An 18,179-nucleotide genomic window follows, 5' to 3' on the forward strand; every position below is an offset into this window, starting at 1 on the left:
GTGGATTGATACTGGGATGTCTACACAACTGTGTGAGTTGATTGACTTCAAAAAGTTCGCCACTTTACTCGAACCAAAGTTCAAAACACCTGTTCATGTATGTCTTCTTTAGTCTGTTGGCTATTTAGGTTTTCTTTCCTGGAACACGTCACTTACACATTTTGCACTTACTGCGGCGTCTTGTGTAGACTGTTTACATATCTGTGCTCATCATCATATGTACATTGTTTGTACTGGTGTTATTGTTGAATACATATTTCTAAAATTGTATGATGTTTTTGTTGAGTTATTATTATACAATACTTTTTCTGTCCTTTTTGAATCCCCCAACAAATAACCCATATTACAAAAAAGACTAATACTAAAACTAATAAAAACTAAACTAAAACTAAGCATTTTCAAAAAATAAAAACTAAACTAAACTAGCAAACCCGCTTTAAAAACGAATTAAAACTAAACTGAATTTGAAAACAAAAAGTCAAAACGAAATAAAAATAAAAACTAATGAAAAATGCAAAACTATAATAACCTTGGAGGGAACATTACTACGTTCTTTTATTTTGGTTTTGAGCGGTAAAACGTTAATACAGCATGTCGGGGGAATTCAACGTCTACTACAGCGAGAAGTCAGAGGGAATCTAAACTCATCTAGAAGATGGAAGCTACAACGAAGAACAAAATAAAGGAGGGTTTTATTTACTGGATGTTAAAAAGTAATATGTAGGCCTATGAGCACTGGTGCAATGACACAGAGACTGGGATAATAGGAACAGCAAATTCAGAGCAACACTGACTTATGATTTATATGAACTCAACTCTCCAAAGGCCAAAATTTATCTTCAGCTGTTCTATTAGTGATGTTAATTACCATTGAATATTCTAATGCACGCACTAAAATGTATGCAGATGATACTGCTAGATACATATACTGTATTGAGATGATACTTTATGCAGATACTGTTACATACATATACTGTATGCAGATGATACTGTTACATATATGCAGACAAACTTGTAGAAGGCACTAAAGGAAGAAAAAATATAAAAGTATTTGGCCTTCATTGTAAACAAGACTGCATGTGTCGGAATCCCATGCATGCAAGAATCTTAAGTATTTCAAAAATGAGTGTAGGGACATCCTGCATGAGAAATATTATCTAGTCCAAATTTTATTTTTATTTTGTAATGAAGTAATTTTCTTCTTTTTCTTCTTCTTACCAAATAAACTATTTTATTGCACTGATGTTATGAGTCCTATTAACTTGTGTTGTTAAAAAAGGTTTTGCCTGAATTAGTTCTAACCACTATTGCAGTGTGCAGTGCTGTTAATGTCAGTGCTTTTTAAGCCTTAATGACTCACAAAATATATGTAGGAAATAGCACAGGTGTTACACAAACATTAACTGCTCTACCCAAGTGACACAGTAAGCCATGACTGTGTGACAGTGAACCAGCATGCACAATACCAGGACCCTAAATCTGATATAGCTAAATGAAATTTAGCCATTGTTAATTTCATTATTTACACCTGTACTTCTACTGAGAAATCTCTGAATGTCTTCAGTGAAAAGGGCCTTATGCACATTTCTCATTTTGTGAAATAAAACTGAATTGGTGTTAATATAGCCTATGAGTGGATCGGAAGTTACTGATCAAGGAAATGTGAAACCTGAATCTACCAGTAAGGGACCTCGGCTATAAACCATATAATACAAGCCATGTCAATATGTGTTTATCTGATATACAGAAGTACCAGGAGACCTGCTATATCAGTCTTCAACAGACCAGAGGTCTTATTAATAAAAGTGTACATACGCCCAAAAGCCAAAAATGGCATATGCCAAAAAACATTCAGATTTATAAAAGTGTGCGTACGCACACCTGTAAGCAATGTTCCCTTTATAAATCACAGATTACCCACAAGTGTCGTATGTGAATCAGCCTTTATCTTGCCTTGTCTACCCATTTTTAACCATAAATAGTCAATGCAAAGCACCTTAATGAATGCTGATGAGTATGTTAATGACCCTGGCAGTTGTTCTTTCGTTACGCCAAATCATGGCGACTGGCTGGGAAAAAGCAAAAAACTTCTCAGACGCTCGGGAATTGCTGCAAATTAAATTAGAATTTCAGCCTGTTCTCGCACAGTATAGGGAAACCTGATCTATAGACTACCTATATTAATAATACTATCCAAAACGGCAGGCATTTCGGCACTCGGGGACAGCTTCGATCTACTAGACCTAGATTTAACAGAACTATATACAGTATAATATTCAAACAAGCCTTAGTGATAAAAGGTGAAGATTATATACATATTTAAAAAAAAAAAAAACATTTAGCTGTCTGCCATTTCCCTCTGGAAACAGCCGGTGGCCCCCATAGTGGCGAGGACCTGTATTTGGGCCAGGATGGCACGGTTCCGGCACGTTGCCCTCTTTACTGGACCCAATTCAGTACATAGATCCAAGAGCACAGCTTTAGGGAATCTAAATCGGCATATTAGCCAGTCATGGTCCCTGAAGCCTCTTTCTCTCCCGTTTCTTCCTTTGGCGTAGTCCTCCTGCAGTGCCAGCAGTGCCATCATGCAGCATTACGCACAGGGGTCACCGCAGAATTGTATGTTTACAACAATTTGCGATTGTTAACACCTTGCCAAAATCACAGCATCAACTAGTGGTATTCCCCACCCCGAGATACAATTTGAAGACGAAAGTGTAATAGGAAAACACATTTGTCTTCATGCAGGTTTTGTCACGAAATTAGTTCGGACCGATAACGAGGGCATTAAGTTTAACGACTGCGCGAGAGCTTAACGGCTGTATTTCCAGACTTTGGCATTTGATGATATATGTACAGTATTAAAGACAGATATTTAGTTATTTACACTGTGTTCTGCCGTTATCTAATGCTAGGGTATTTGATGCTATCCTGTATTAAATAGAGTCGGGCCATCTCCTCCTCCTGCGCTCCATAGTGGACAATGTGGCGGTGAGACAGTGCCGATTAAACATTAAGAACAAATTTTTATTAAAGATTTAATTTGGATTTTACAAGGTGTTGATGGAACAATTCTAACTCTGTACAAGCGCAAATAGTACTGCTGGATTTAATCTTCATGATAACGTGGATGATATGGAGTGAAAAAATGTGCGTGAGGCATCAATACTTGAACATATTATGAGTAATCATTATTCCCACATGTACTTTCTGCAGTCTGACATCAGTTCACCACCTCACCATCTGCGTCGCCAAATCCCATTGTCTCCAAAATGTGCGTACGCATGGGTCAGAGTTTGCGTGGAGGACCGCACATTCTGCTGTCAAGTTTGTTTTTTACAAATCACAACCTTTGCGTGGGAAGTGGCGTACGCACATTTTCAGCCCTGTTTTGTGCGTACGCCATATTTATAAATGAGACCCCTGAAGACATGCTTATCTGTGAAAAATTAGGATGCATTACTTTAAAAAAAACTATGAATATTGAAACTTCCAGAGGAAACTCATAGGGTCATTTCATTAGATAATATATGTATAGATCAAATACACACACTTACACACACAAAGCCTTGGTTTTCTTGCCCTCATGGTGAATGAATCAATAAAGCACTGAACAGTCAGTGGTTTTTCTCTGCTTGTCCAAAACACTAGACCTCTCTGGCTTGTATTCACAAAGACAGGTAGCTCCTCAGCTGGTGATATGGTCTTTGCAACAGAGAAATAAATCAGACCCTTATTAAGGGTGTGGATTGATCCAATCAATCTTTTCACCACAGGAGGAGTAAGATGATTTGAGCTCTGTATGGGGTGTGATGTACCTTTGCCTGGACTGTGAACCATTTGGATAACTAATAATAATTCTGTGCATGTCTAGATAAGTGTTGTTTTGCTCAATTTTATGCACAATTTTAAAATATTGGGCAGTAGAGTGTCATTTGTATGTGCGAAGTAAACCATCTGCTGCATATCCACCACCCATAAATCTGCTTAGCTTGGATGGAGCTCTCTGCTCACCCTTTTTAATTATCTCACTCTGCCTCTTCCAGCAAACACATTCCAGTTTTCAATCTGTAACATACCTATCTTTTCCCCACCCCCTCTGCCTTCTGCAGTCGGCAGGTCAGGCATACATCTCCACTCATTGCTGAGTGAGCAATGGGGGGTAGGGTTGGAGAGACAGAGCACGGATCATAATGGCCGGCCAATTATCAGCAGTACAGGGGGTTGGGGAGTTGGGAGGAGTGCGAGATTATGGGAAGAATGGATCAATACACCAGTCCGTTTCTAATGAGGGACAGAATTGGTCCAAGTCAAGCAGATGGAAATCCTGCTCAGCCTGGGGGTGGTCTTTCTACACTGTCTTTCAGCAGGGTATCAGGTTTTTGGTGCTGCTTTGTACAACAGCACCCCAACAGGGGAATGACTGCTATCGCACTGGATCAGTGATATTCAAATATTTACAACATTTGCTGCATTTATTGCGTTAAAAGTGTTTCTCTCATGCTCTCCTGATCCATCCACATTCCACTTTCTCTAAATATTTCATACATCACTAGGGGCAGATTTAGAAGGGCCTGAAGAATAATGGCTCTCTGTCCTTCACCAACCCCCTTTTAACCACCCACAACTGCCAGACCAGGACAGTAAATCCTACACCTCACCCACTCACCCTGCCCAGAAGCTCAGCTGTGTGCTACTATGCACTCACACAACATGCACTCTTCTGCTTACATTAAATGAAGCAAGCTTAAAATGCTAAACAGCTAATAGTCTCTGCTTTTTTTTCCAAAATGGTGACTAGAATAACACTAACCAACTGTTCAGCACCATCATTAAGCCTTTGGTACTGTTGTTCTTCTCCGGTTGCTTCACTATTTTCTACATCTGCCTCTCTTTCTTTTTTTTTCTGAGGGGCCTTGTGTTGGGTGGGGGTGTTATTTATGGCTGCTCTGTGCAAGTGGACACACACACACACACACACACACACACACACTTTCACAGGATGAAAGGGCAGTCACACTGCCTGCAAACATGATTTTACAGCCCTGGGTGGAATGAGTGGTGGAAGAGAGAATAAGGACAGAGTACAAAAGGGGTAAGCCCTTAGATTTACAGGTCCCAGCAGTCAGAATGCAAACCATGTAGCAGCACACATTTTAAAGCTTTTTCTTTTACCCAAACACAGACAAATAAGACAACTGTCTTTATGCCGGAAGCACACATATAAAATGAGTGCAGAGATGCACAGAAACATAAGTACATCCTCAAAGGGGATCATTGCTTGTTCCATGGCTGTTTTTTTTTTTTTTTTTTGAACAGAAGATGTGCAATTTCAAAACATGATGGTTAAATGAAATGTATTGTCTATGTATCAATTAAAGGTTTGTGTGTATGTGTGTGTGTGTGTGTTTTGTGTGATAGGACAACTATAGAATAAGGCATGTAGATGTTTATACCCAACATAAAAAATAGAAGTAGCCTTATCAAATGAGGGTGTGTAATTGTTTAGAGATTTTATTCACTTTTGCTTAAATTATTTAAACCATTAATTGATCATCATTAATAGTTGGCAATTCATTTTCTGGCGATCGACTAAATGAATAATCAGTTAATGAATTGGTGCTATTTTGACAAACATATAATGTATTGTACTATACTGTAAAAGGATGAGACCTGTGGACCTCAAACGGAGAAGTCTCTCCCGAAGCCAGAGGCAAAACAGGCAAGGCGAGGACGGCAATGTAATTAAGTTCAAATGTGTTCCATTGACAGCAAATATAACAGTGACTCTGTAATCACATAATGACTTAATGGGGAGTGGGGTGTATTTTTCAGTTTATACTTTTCATTCAATCAATTTGGGTGTAAAGGCAGTGTATAAGTCCAAAAAGGCAATGGAGCACCTCCATGATTTGCTATATCACATTTTCAGAGTCCTCGTAACACACTGGTTAAGGGTGGATTTCATGGAAGACATAAAATGAAAAGCATAAAAAGCAGCAGTACGCCCCACTGTTTTATTAGTAATGAGAGGGTGCTGTTTGCTCATCATGTCTTCTGTAGATGTAAGACAAAATACGCCTTTTTTGCTATAAATGTATGCTGCATAAACACAATAGACTGATGCCAATGTTTATGATGCCAATGTATAAACATTGGATATATATATATATATATATATAAACCATTTTTGTGGGAGGTAGTACGAGGGCTTGTATTTGTGTTTCAGTGGTTTTTCCTGTGGTACATACAACCTCTAGTGTGAAATACTGTAAACTGGCAGAGAGATTCTGGTGAAAAGGTGCAGTCTGACCTCTGCTGGTAAGAGGGGATATTGCAGCAATCTTTACACACAAGGCACAAAACGCATGGTCAACTCAGTCAAATATTATATATATAGTATCTCAGGAAGGGAATTATGGCCATCCTTCTAACACATAAAACTGTCCAGATTGTCTCTATGCAACCATAAATCAGTAATTCACAATGATTTAAACTCACAAGTGTGTTCCTGTCTGGAGGACAATTAAGTTGTTAAAACATTGTTTGACTGTGTGTTTTTGTCCCATACTGTGTGGTCTTGGATGAGATAAGCTTCTGGATGTCTATAACATCACAATGCACTATGCCAATACTATTACATGATGAGACAGAATTTGGTATTTAGCATAGCCTCCAAGGGCATAGGGAGTGGAAAAGCCAAGAGGAGGAGGACAATGGGAATTCTAAGAGTTCTAGCAGTCAACACATAATAACAACAAAAACAGCGTCAAACTGTCCTCCAAGCCAGCCAAAAGTGAATCACACATGTTTGCCTGTCTTTTTGCAACTACCTGTACTTGGAGCACAAATCAACCAACACTGACACCCAACTTGAGAAAAATAAAATCCTCCACGTCACATGTAACAAAAGTAACTTCGCAAAGCATCACAGCGGTTTGTGTGGCATCATTTTACACTTATCTTTCTGTCCATCACTTCCCCTTATGCCTACTTAGGATTATATGAGAGATAGCCTGGTTTCAGAACTGAACTACCACCCAGATCTCAGATTTCTTCGGCAATTCAAATTAAAGGTCCCATGACATGGTGCTCTTTGGATGCTTTTAATATAGACCTTAGTGGTCCCCTAATACTGTATCTGAAGTCTCTTTCCTGAAATTCAGCCTTGGTGCAGAATTACAGCCACTAGAGCCAGTCCCACAATGAGATTTCCTTAGGATGTGCCATTTCTGTGTCTGTAGCTATTTAGGAGGAGAGAGCGGGGGCAAGGTATGGTGAAATGTTTCACTGACCTGTTCTCTGAACTGCTCCTGAGACAGGCAGTCGGTCACGTTGACGCAGCCCAACAGACAGCCAGTGGGGTAGTCTTTGGGGAACCTGGGCTCTGCACAGAAAACAAGGGGAATCAAAGATCCAATAACATGCTCAAACTTTGTGGCAGTGGTTTCCAAGATGTGTGCACTCCAATTGAAGTGCTGTATGCAAGACATCTAGAAGCTCATCACTTCCAGCATTCATATTCTTATAACCTGATTTGCTGTGTACAGTGTGTGTACCTTTCTTGTAGACATGGCGGTAGATGGCTTCAACCTCAGCAATCTCCTGAGGAGTCGGCTGCTTGGCTGCAGCAGCAATCCAAAGACGACCCCGATGGGATGTGTACCACGTTCGCCCCTCAACCCTACACACACACACACACACACACACACACACACACACACACACAGCAATGTTATCTCTGCTTTCATTGGCCTGATGGAAAACAAGTTGTCAAATGAGTTTTAAACTGTGGATTTTTAGGTTAGTACTGCAATTGGTTTATCTTCAAAGCTAATTTGGGATTTTGTTTGCTCCTTACCTCTTGATGCCTTTGACCAGCAGTGTGGCCCACGGTTGGTGCATGCTAAGGCACCAGCCCCCGTCAGACATCTCCTGAAGGTCTTTGTCTTGGAGCCGCAACTTGCAACGTTCTTCTCCTCCCTTGTCCTCTGCCGAGCTCTTTCCCTGCTTTAGATTCCTCTTGTGGCTTCCACTGCCTCCAACATCCACCCACTGGAAAGTGCATTCGTTGTCATCAACGAATCATCAGTTTCATTAGAAGATTCAGTGTGAATACTATGTGCACAACTTTCATGATGGAATCAAAGTACAATGCAAACTCAGGATACATGTGGGAGAAACAGCTGTCGATTTCAACCCATTTTACTGATGTTCCAATTAAATGTAATAATGATACAAATAGGGCTGCAGCTATCGATTATTTTAGAAATCGAGTATTCTACCGATTATTCCATCGATTAATCGGATAAGAAATACTTTTGTTAATTGAAGAGCAATACTATACAATAGTTTGGTTTAATTTTTGGAAAAAGCAACATTTTTATTGCCTACATTGCTTACAATATCATCTCTCAAAAAACTAAACATATTAAGTGCATTTTCTGAAATGCAATAACAACCTCAAACTAAGGCATACATTAAACATACATAAACATGACCTTAAGTTTCAACCTGAGACTGATCTGTATATAGGCCTATATGTAAATATTAGTTATACTCACCCTATTTTCATTTATATATTTGATTACAATGTCACACAGCTCTGTTACACTTATGCTAGTAGATCGTTGATCAGCTGTTTCTCCGTGAAGAGAGACAGTGAGAGAAAATGGTGCGCAACGGTCAGTTTTTCCGAAGGGATAGTCAACAAGTCAGCTCTTTAGATCAAATTGTAATCACCACTTGTATTTTCTTGTCTTTGTTTTTGGTAGTTGTTGTGTTTGGTGTAGTTTCAGCGTCCTCTGTGATTTACTTTTGTCGGGTCCGCTTCGTGGAATGGATGATTAAGTTAGACTCAATGTTTTCAGTTGAGATGCTGAAGCATTGACGTCGTGCTATTATTGTGGTAAGCTAGTTCCATTTTGCAGTAGACACACTGCACAGAGTTTTCGTTTTAATTACGTTTGAACTGATTCCAAACTTTGGACACTTTCTGTCATTTTCTCCAGCCTGTCTCTTCTCTTAGCCCCTCACTATTTACGCTCTCTTTCTTCATTTTGTCTTCATGGCATGTGTCGCCAGCAGCGTCAGCCCGGTGTGCGACAGTAATAATCATCTGTGCGGAAACACCGTGAGCGATACAACGTTGGTAACACTGATTAAACGAAGCTTCGAGGCAAATCATTTTGCATCGAGGTTTTTTAGTAATCGTATTATTCGAGTTACTCGAGGAATCGTTTCAGCCCTAGATACAAAGGAGTAGTCTAAAGAAGAAGTATATGCAGTTTTGAAAATGTACCAGAGGGTGACACCATTGTTCCTCCCAGTATAAAGAAATGACCTACCTCTGGTGCAGACTGCATTATGTTGGGGTTGACCAGCTCTCCGAGGGTCTGCCTTCCACCTTGCCTTTCAGAGTACATTGCCGATTTTGACGTAGAGTCGCTGTTCATAGCCATGAGAGTCTCATCCAACCTAATTTGCAAACATTTCAAAAAAGAGAAGGGGTTTAGCATGACTACACACACACAAATCTGCCCTTGCAGCCTGGTTTCAAGTGTTGTCAGATGGTTACTTACTTGTTGTAGTACTCATTAAGGTTGTTTCCCTCATCAACCACTTGTCTGCCAGCAAAGTCCAACGTGATCTTTCGGTCCTTGCGAGAGGCATGGCGAAGTTCTCTCAGCTCCTCCTCCTTTTTCCTCAGCTTTTCTCGCTCACTGGGTGACAACCACTGATTGGATTCAGTGGCAAAGTAATCCGACTCATCATCCAGAACCTGCGTTCTCCTGACACTGGAGATTAAAGGGACAGCATATAAAAAAAGGTAGTGTTGTCAATACGTTTCAGGATTATCTTCTGCAGTAGTCAAAAATGTCCGGTTAAAGTGTTGACACTGCACACCAAGTGTGTTTTATGATACCTATTCTTGTCATATTCCAGCAGTTTGTCTTTGTGCTGGACAGCCTTCTCCAAGCCGGCCTTCATCTGTGCCTCTTGGTGTGGGAGATAATCTCTTTCTCCACCGTCTGTCACCAAAATAAAAAAAATAAAAACATATTCATAGCATTGATCCACGTCATTATTTCATAGATTTTAGTATTTCAAAATTCGGACTAGTTTTGACTCGCACCTCCCATAAGCTTCTTTCTGAGTTTCTGGCTTTTGTTGGAGTCTCGTTGCAGGATCTCCTGCTCCTCTCTTGTGCAGACCTGAATCAGAGAAAACATGTGAGTAAAGAATTCTAAAATAGAAAATAAGGATTGTCAGCACCACAAGTAAAAACTCTTACGTACCAGACTTCCACAGAAGAGGCAGGGTCCGGAGCCCTCTTGCTCACACACGATACGACCACAGCTGATGCAGTTGTTGATAAGTTTGTGCTTTTGGGCAAGGCACTCACACGCGTGCCGCCCTGGGAGTAAGATAGACAGCTTGTCTTGTCCCTCTTTAGCATAGAGACTGACAAACTTACTTTTCTTCTTTGTTGAAGAAGTACTACTGTTTTCGTGGGCCTGAGAAGGTAGGAAATGAAGAGATGAAACAAGACGAGGGAGGAAGGAAACAGATGAGCACTGCAACAAAAATGAAATGGACCATCTACATATGAACTTCACGTCACGGAACAAATGTTTGGGCCAATGTGTACTCACCCTCATCAGATCAATGGGTGTTTTGACTGCCTCTGGCTCAGGTTCTGTTTGGCTCACAGTCATCAGCTCCTGTTTGTTACGGCCCTTGCGTTTAGACTTCTTCTGGGTATCTTTGGACATGTCTTGTGAATCTAGACAAGTAGAACAAATTACCTTCAACAGAGAATGTGGATAACGCATTTGAGAGAAACTTTGATATTTCATATATATATATATATATATATATATATATATATATATATATATATATATACATACATACATACATACATTTTGGTAACACTTTACTTGAAGGTATCTACATAAGAGTGACATGACACTGTCATGAACACATGAACCCTAAACCTAACTCTAACCATAACTTGTCATGACAAAAACCGAATGACACTTACTAGAAGAAGCGTTATGTCATAAACTAGTTGTGCCGATGGACAATATCATCGTCCATCGTGATGGCTGGCTGACATCACGATGGAGAGCCACCATCATGATGCCACGCCACCCCACCCTGTCAGACACAAGCTAATCCTAGTCGCGGGCGCTGGACGGGAAATTGACAAGTGCGTCGGTCTTAAACTAGTATTATCAAGTTGGCTGGGAGGAATTTTATGTCCAATCTAAATCAAAATACATTCAGTGGGCAGACGTCAGACATGTATTGGCCTACCTGGTGAAGAAAAGGATTCCTTGTGAAGGATAAGACCTGAGGTATCTGTGGCCTGTCTTTGAGTCTTCTTCCATCTGCTGAGGAACTCATTTATAAACTGTCCTTTTCTCCCATCGGTGCCCTGTAGGAGGTCTCCCACATACTCCTCGATCTCGTCAGCATTTCCGATGGATAGAATGTATCTAGAAAGCAGGATGACACAATTACCATTTCATTTAATAACATTTATTGTCAATGTGGATGTTAAACATTAAAGACCAAAAGAAGAAATACCTACACACTGCTTCTTTATGTACATGTGTGGCCTCCAGCAATGTGTAGTGTTCTGCTAGTTCATTACTTCATTAATATTCAAGGGTTTTGCTAAGCATACTTTACCGTTTAGGATTTTTTCACAACAATTTAGGGTACTTCAAGGCCTGATATGAACTGTACTTTTTCTCTCTTTCTTTTTGATAAAGAAGTTCCTTAAGAGTTTTTGCATGTTTGCTTTTAATGTGTAGACATTTGTACAAAAGAGCACCATTTATGAATATATTGCCCATAATTTTACTTATCTAATTAGGAAATAAATATGTCTTCTCATCACAAACCATTAGGGCTGGGCGATATGGAGAAAATCAAATATCACAATATTTTTGACCAAATACCTCGATATCGATACCGCCGACTATTGGGGCTTTCACAAACTATTTACACAATAAGACTTTTGATAAATAATCATCAGTAATGTGGATATAATGACTAAGTGATAGAATAGAACAGTTACAACAGTCTAGTAAGTTCAGAAAATGACATCACTTTACTGTAATGCAGCCTTTAAAACCAGTAAAAGACAACACATATTAGTTATGATTATTATTATTATTATTATTATTAGCATTATTAGGATATTACGATATCCAAAATCTAAGACGATATCTAGTCTCATATCACGATATCGATATAATATCGATATATTGCCCAGCTCTACAAACCATCTATACAGGTTTGCTCACACTTTCACCTTTACTTGAAAAACATCTGGTTTAAACAATGTCAATAATGTCTACATAGAAAAAAATAAAAATAAAGAACCCGGAACAAACCAGCAGTGTGTGTGTCTATATTTTGTTATATATATTTATAACCTATAATAACTAACCAGCACCTGCAAATAACACAAGGTGTTTTTGTGCCTCTGAGAAATGACCAGGCCATTTATTTCAAATGTTTTCCCTTATTCAACATTTTGAATAATGTTTCCTAGCCTTTTAAATCATTACAAAAGTCACTTACAAAACTTAATCTGATCATTTACATGAATAAAAATTATACATAAACAAATGAATGAATATAAAATTAAAATAGATTTGAAAAAAATAAAAGGAAACATTAATAAATAATGGAAAATGCAATAGGAAATAATAAGGGATTACAAAAGGAGAAAACAAGCAAATAAAAACACAAATATTAATTTATGTCACATTTTATCAATACATTAATGGCTACGTTTATTTTGCATTTTTGTATGTATATATATATTTTTTTTTTTTTAAATAATAATAATAACAAAATGGATACAAAGTTACATCACCCAGGATGTGTCACCTCGAAAAATGCGATAAGGGAATTAGTTAGGGAATAAAAGCAATGATATCCGTGAGCTAACGATAATACATAGCTAGCATATAAGACACCTATCAAACGGTCTAACGTTACGTTAACGTCATGCTACTGTAATAAGTTAAGGACACGCACGCACGCACGCACGCACGCACGCACACACACACACACACACACACACACACACACACACACACACACACACACACACACACACACACACACACACACACACACACACGATCGATTTAGACACTGGAAAACTTAAACGCAGTAACGTTGACGTTACATCACAGTACAGCACAGCCAAGCTATCAGATGTTAGCTTGTTGGCAGACTGTCTATGCTCAGCACTAAAACTGTCAGATTTATGCTAACTAGCGTTAAAATTACTTACTGAACGATGTCTTCACATGCCTCTAACCCAAACTTGTGGTGTAGCTGGTCCACACACCACTTCAACAAAGCCTCTGACATTTTACCAACTAAAACTACTTTAACTCAAAGCTCAAACCAAAGGTATCGGTTGTGGCGTGTCAAACCAAACCTGAATCATGAATGCGTTTCCAGTCGGCGACATAACACAGGCACACACACACACACACAAAGTAACTGCGTGGCATCGGAGAATCCCATCCGGAAACAACCCGTGCTGTGGAGTAGGGTTCCTGCCAAATAGGTTAGTACGACTTCAAACAGAAGCGAGCCGTTATGTTGTCAGGGATCGAAGATACATTATAAATATCTATATCCAGTTAGTCTCAACTGTTCATGAAACTATAAACCATTTTGATCAGTGTAGGTGCGTAATTGGGTGTAACTGTTAATTTCCGTCACTAGGTGGCAGTTTTGTAATGCAGTGAAATACAGTCGCCATCAGCTAGTACTTTACAATAATGTTTAATTAAGTACCAAATTACTTCTTACATAATAAGGTGGACGTCGAAATAGATAATGCTAGCTAGCATTTGCCCATTTTAAAGTCCAGCCTAAAATAAAATGCATATAGGCTAAATATAGTAGCATCAATTACAAATGCAACAGCAAGAACTGATTGATTTTTTTTTAATTTTTGTATTTACATTAAGGGGAAACACTGTGCTACATCTTCATTTCAACATGTACATTGTACAGGTGCACCTCTTTTTGGTAGAATTTTTCTTTTTACAACTGTAGTTGTACTGTAGTCCTATTTGTTGTTTAAATATCTGGAATTTGCTTTTGACATTTGTGGAATGGGTCAAGTGATGTGCGCTCTAATTGCTTAACTATTGATTTCTTGTCTCGAGGCTATATTTTCTGTAACTGGTTGGAACAACTTCCTTTTTCAGTGCAATTCAGTTTTTACAAAATTAGATGTAGGCATTCTGATGACTCATCACACAAATATACAGGAGCTGTACTGCAGCATTTTTGTGTTTTATTTATCCAGAGTAGTATTTATATAGCACATTTCATACATAGTAAAATGACAATGTGCTTTACATATTGTCTGATTAAATTTGACAGTGCAAAGGTCAATGTTATCATTTGTATGTAGATGGAGCAGCAGTGTATAGTTATACTGGTATACAAAACATAGTTCTGTATAGCAAGAGAACATTTTTATATGTTGTCCCCATTTTCAAATAGAAAAAATATATTTATTTGTGAAATGTCAAAGTACAACAAAAACATCATACAAAATTATTTTGACCTTACAGTTTTCTTTAATTAATAAAATAAAAATAAGCAACAATCAATAAGTAAGACCAAGGAAGAACATCGTTATGCGTATGACAATAATTTGTATAGGAAAAGCAACTTACAACGTCACATAACTGTTTTGGATATATGCTTATTAATGTGATACCACAAATACATTTCAATACAAGATACTGTAACTGTTGTGTTTTATATGGAGTCGATTTGAGAATAGATGCATTGCAATGAACAATAATGCACAGGTAACATCACATAAAAAAACCACAGCTGCATGTATTGTTAGCAAATTATACCACTTAAACAATGCTATTATAGCATATAGCTAGTACCAGTATTTTTTTTAAATCATTTTCAAACAGTACAAGAGATCAAAATTAGATGTTTTTCTTTAATATGCCATTCGGCTGTGTAATATAAAGTCAAAGGCTGATGGATTTTACACCACCATAATGTAGGAATAAATTAAACTTTTTATACATTTTGCCTGAAGTCCTCAATTTAACTTTGCGTTAAGTATGGTTAAATATTTGGTGATATACAAGTCCCATGCTAGTATACTTAACTGTATCCAAATTACCGCCCATGAGGTTACTCTGTGATAAGAGAGATTGGTATAGGCTTTTATTTTTGTTTCCAGATAAAAATAAATAAAGATAAAATCCTTAAATGGGGAACTCCGCACTTTATATAGAATTCATACATGTAATTCCTATGGTCTAAGACAGTCCACAAATATTAGCAAACATGAACAACTCTCTCCCAAATATAAAAACGTAAGTGCTAAAACTCAAATCTGTGATGTTATCAAGTATAAAGTCCAGAAGTGCTCCATAGACAATGAATTAGGAAAGATGTTAAAGATGACACTAACAGCACCCAGGGGAATCTCTTGAATACATGGGTACATTTTCTGTTTCAGAACTGAGTACTCCAATAGAATAAAGCTCATTTGGGTATAAAAAAAGAAAACAAAATCATTCTGTCATTCATTATCTATGGAAAAGTTCTAGACTTCATACTCGATGATCACAAGTTTGAGACTTACTTCTCTGGTTTCTGGCTTTGAGAGGGAGTAGCACATGTACACAAACATTGATTGAACTTTCCTGGGCCTTGAATTCTTTATTTGGGTGGTGTTCTCCTTTAAGTGAAGAAGTCTTTTGAAATAGCCTCTACAAAGTTGGGTGCTGACATGAGGATCCCAATAGTGCACAGGATAGTGAAGAGGGAGAAAGCCATGAGACAAAGCCTGTCGATGACAGACGCAGCAAATTTCCACTCATTGCACACTAACTCGTCCTCGTCTTGGTCACGGAAGCGCTTGGCAATAAAGTGCACCTCGTCCAGGATCTTGGCCAGCTCTGGTTCCACTCTGCAAGCTGAGGAGCTGTGACCTGCGGGGAGGAGCATCTCATCCTCACCTGCTCGTCCAACCAGCCGTCCACAGAGGACCCCGGAGTCACAAGAGGTGGCAGCTGTGGAGTAGTGGATGCTCTCCAGGCCACGCAAGCCAACATAAAGCATGTTGCCGTTGGTGGATTGGGAGGCTGAAGTGCTTGCATTGAGCTCCACGCTGGTCAGGCTGTTCCGTGGAGCCTTGTTGTGACAGGCTGAACGCACTCGCTCCTCACCTGGGCGCTTCATGCGCAGGAACCAGGCGCACCAGTTCAGCAGGATCACACGGGTCTTTGAGATCAAACAGTAATGAATAAGACATGAATGAAATAAGGGTGTTATTAACTTTCAGTAAATGCAGAATACATCCACCATAGAACATACAGCCTGTCTTCAGCTTTCATCCTTTATGTCTAATTTGTTTGGTTTACCACAATAATGTCCACTTTCGCAGAAGCTAAATCTGCTTAAAGTGCTCATATTATGCTCATTTTCAGGTTCATAATTGTATTTAGAGGTTATATCAGAATAGGTTTACATGGTTTAATTTTCAAAAAACACCATCTTTTTGTTGTACTGCACATTGCTGCAGCTCCTCTTTTCACCCTGTGTGTTGAGCTCTCAGTTTTAGCTACAGAGTGAGGCAGCGCACTTCTATTCCATCTTTGTTGGGAGTCACACATGCGCAGTACCTAGGTAAGGACTACTAGCCAGTCAGAAGCAGAGTATGAGGACGTGCCACGCTAGCAGCTAGGCAAGCATTATAAAATGTGTTACAAAGTGATGCTCGTTCGTCACGGAAGTAAAGGCTGGACTACAATAGAGCTGTTTGGAGCAGTTTGTGAACAGTGTTTTCTGTTGGAGATGGTAAGTCCCTTCGGGGTGGACTTTGGGCTTTTTCACTTTGTAAACCTATAATGTGCACAAAAAAGATATAACAAAATAAAGAAAAGGGAAAAAGCCAAAAAGCATAATATGAGCACTTTAACATTTCAGAGAGATGCTCCACTCGTCGTTGCACTTTTCCTTAACTGTCCAATCACAATGAAAAGCTGATTATATCATGGCCCCATAAAACACCAGTTGGTGGTTGGTGTCAGGATACACACCTTCACATTTCTGGTCAACAGTTTAAGTACAAAAAGTATAATCATTGCACTGCAGAGGGTATATTGAACTGCAGGTAACCACTCTGCTTTGTGTTGTAGCATTCTTTGACTCTAAACCTTTTCATGATGTTGTTATATTTTAGGAGACCTCATTGTGCAAGAAAGAAAGACATTTGTAGAAACACATTAGCCAGACTGAATCCTCCTGGGGAATTTCTGCGTGTATGTTTTTATATTTTCACAACTGGCTAACTAACTTTAGCATATCTGAACACCTGAAGACCTCTTAGCACATTCCTGCCTGTTCAAGATACCTGGTGGACACGCGGTCTTACACAAGCAAATGCATATTAATCTTAATAAATCCCAGTAAGTGAAGCAAAATTTACTATAACCCAATAAAAAAACAAAAGCAGCATAATCAAAGCAGTTGTCCACAGTTTTTCATAATGTGCTCCACAGTTTTGGGGTGTGACGAGAGTCAAGTGACTAAAGTGGTGTTAATGGGATCATTGTATAAGTCACGCACAACGTTGGAACATGAAACAACACTCACCCACTTCGGCATCTTGCTTCCATCAGGGTCATGGTGGTGATATTGTAAGACGAGAACTGTGGCAATTACTGAGAGACCAACAATGACCATGGTAGTGGCAAAGTATTGAGCTGTTGAAGAAGAAATAGAGGAAACAGTAAGAATGGATGCAGAAAGTTGTGTCATGCAGGTAACATTACAAGGAGACAACATGAGGATAAAATAATATGTTTCAGTTGAGGAAAAGGGCTCACAGTCCGAGAGAGCAAAATTCCCTTCTTGCCTTGAGCACTCTGCTTACTTTATGTGTCAGAGAAATGCAAATATACTTTTCATTTTGGTTTCAAATACAGTGACTCAGATCTCTATATAAAAAACTGCTTAAACTTAGTTACACTTTGATATGAGAGAACCCCTGATGAAAAATGACTACACACATTTTACCCGCGTCTTCCCAGTGATAGCAATTGACACCCATAGCGACTTCTTTTCAATTTTAGCCTGGCTTA

At 38.9% G+C, this 18,179-nt stretch overlaps 2 protein-coding genes across 2 annotated transcripts in view; both read right to left on the reverse strand.

The window, feature by feature from the left end:
- Positions 1-13,404, reverse strand: part of trip4 (thyroid hormone receptor interactor 4) — an 89,150-nt gene extending 75,746 nt beyond the window's left edge. The window contains exons 1-11 of the mRNA XM_031290044.2: positions 13,325-13,404; positions 11,323-11,504; positions 10,656-10,786; positions 10,299-10,517; positions 10,136-10,214; positions 9,926-10,031; positions 9,582-9,797; positions 9,348-9,477; positions 7,862-8,055; positions 7,560-7,684; positions 7,296-7,387 (exon numbers count right to left, since the gene is read on the reverse strand). Coding sequence (XP_031145904.1) covers positions 7,296-7,387; positions 7,560-7,684; positions 7,862-8,055; positions 9,348-9,477; positions 9,582-9,797; positions 9,926-10,031; positions 10,136-10,214; positions 10,299-10,517; positions 10,656-10,786; positions 11,323-11,504; positions 13,325-13,404 — 1,554 coding nt within the window. The remainder of the gene's footprint in view (positions 1-7,295; positions 7,388-7,559; positions 7,685-7,861; positions 8,056-9,347; positions 9,478-9,581; positions 9,798-9,925; positions 10,032-10,135; positions 10,215-10,298; positions 10,518-10,655; positions 10,787-11,322; positions 11,505-13,324) is intronic.
- Positions 13,405-14,446: 1,042 nt separating this feature from the next.
- The window catches only part of LOC116043461 (neuronal acetylcholine receptor subunit alpha-7-like), a 29,783-nt gene continuing 26,050 nt past the window's right edge, over positions 14,447-18,179 (reverse strand). Inside the window, exons 9-10 of the mRNA XM_031290147.2 lie at positions 17,692-17,801; positions 14,447-16,317 (exon numbers count right to left, since the gene is read on the reverse strand). Coding sequence (XP_031146007.1) covers positions 15,775-16,317; positions 17,692-17,801 — 653 coding nt within the window. The 3' untranslated portion in view covers positions 14,447-15,774. The remainder of the gene's footprint in view (positions 16,318-17,691; positions 17,802-18,179) is intronic.

The sequence above is a fragment of the Sander lucioperca genome, chromosome 3, assembly GCF_008315115.2.
Source record: "Sander lucioperca isolate FBNREF2018 chromosome 3, SLUC_FBN_1.2, whole genome shotgun sequence".
Lineage (NCBI taxonomy): Eukaryota > Metazoa > Chordata > Actinopteri > Perciformes > Percidae > Sander > Sander lucioperca.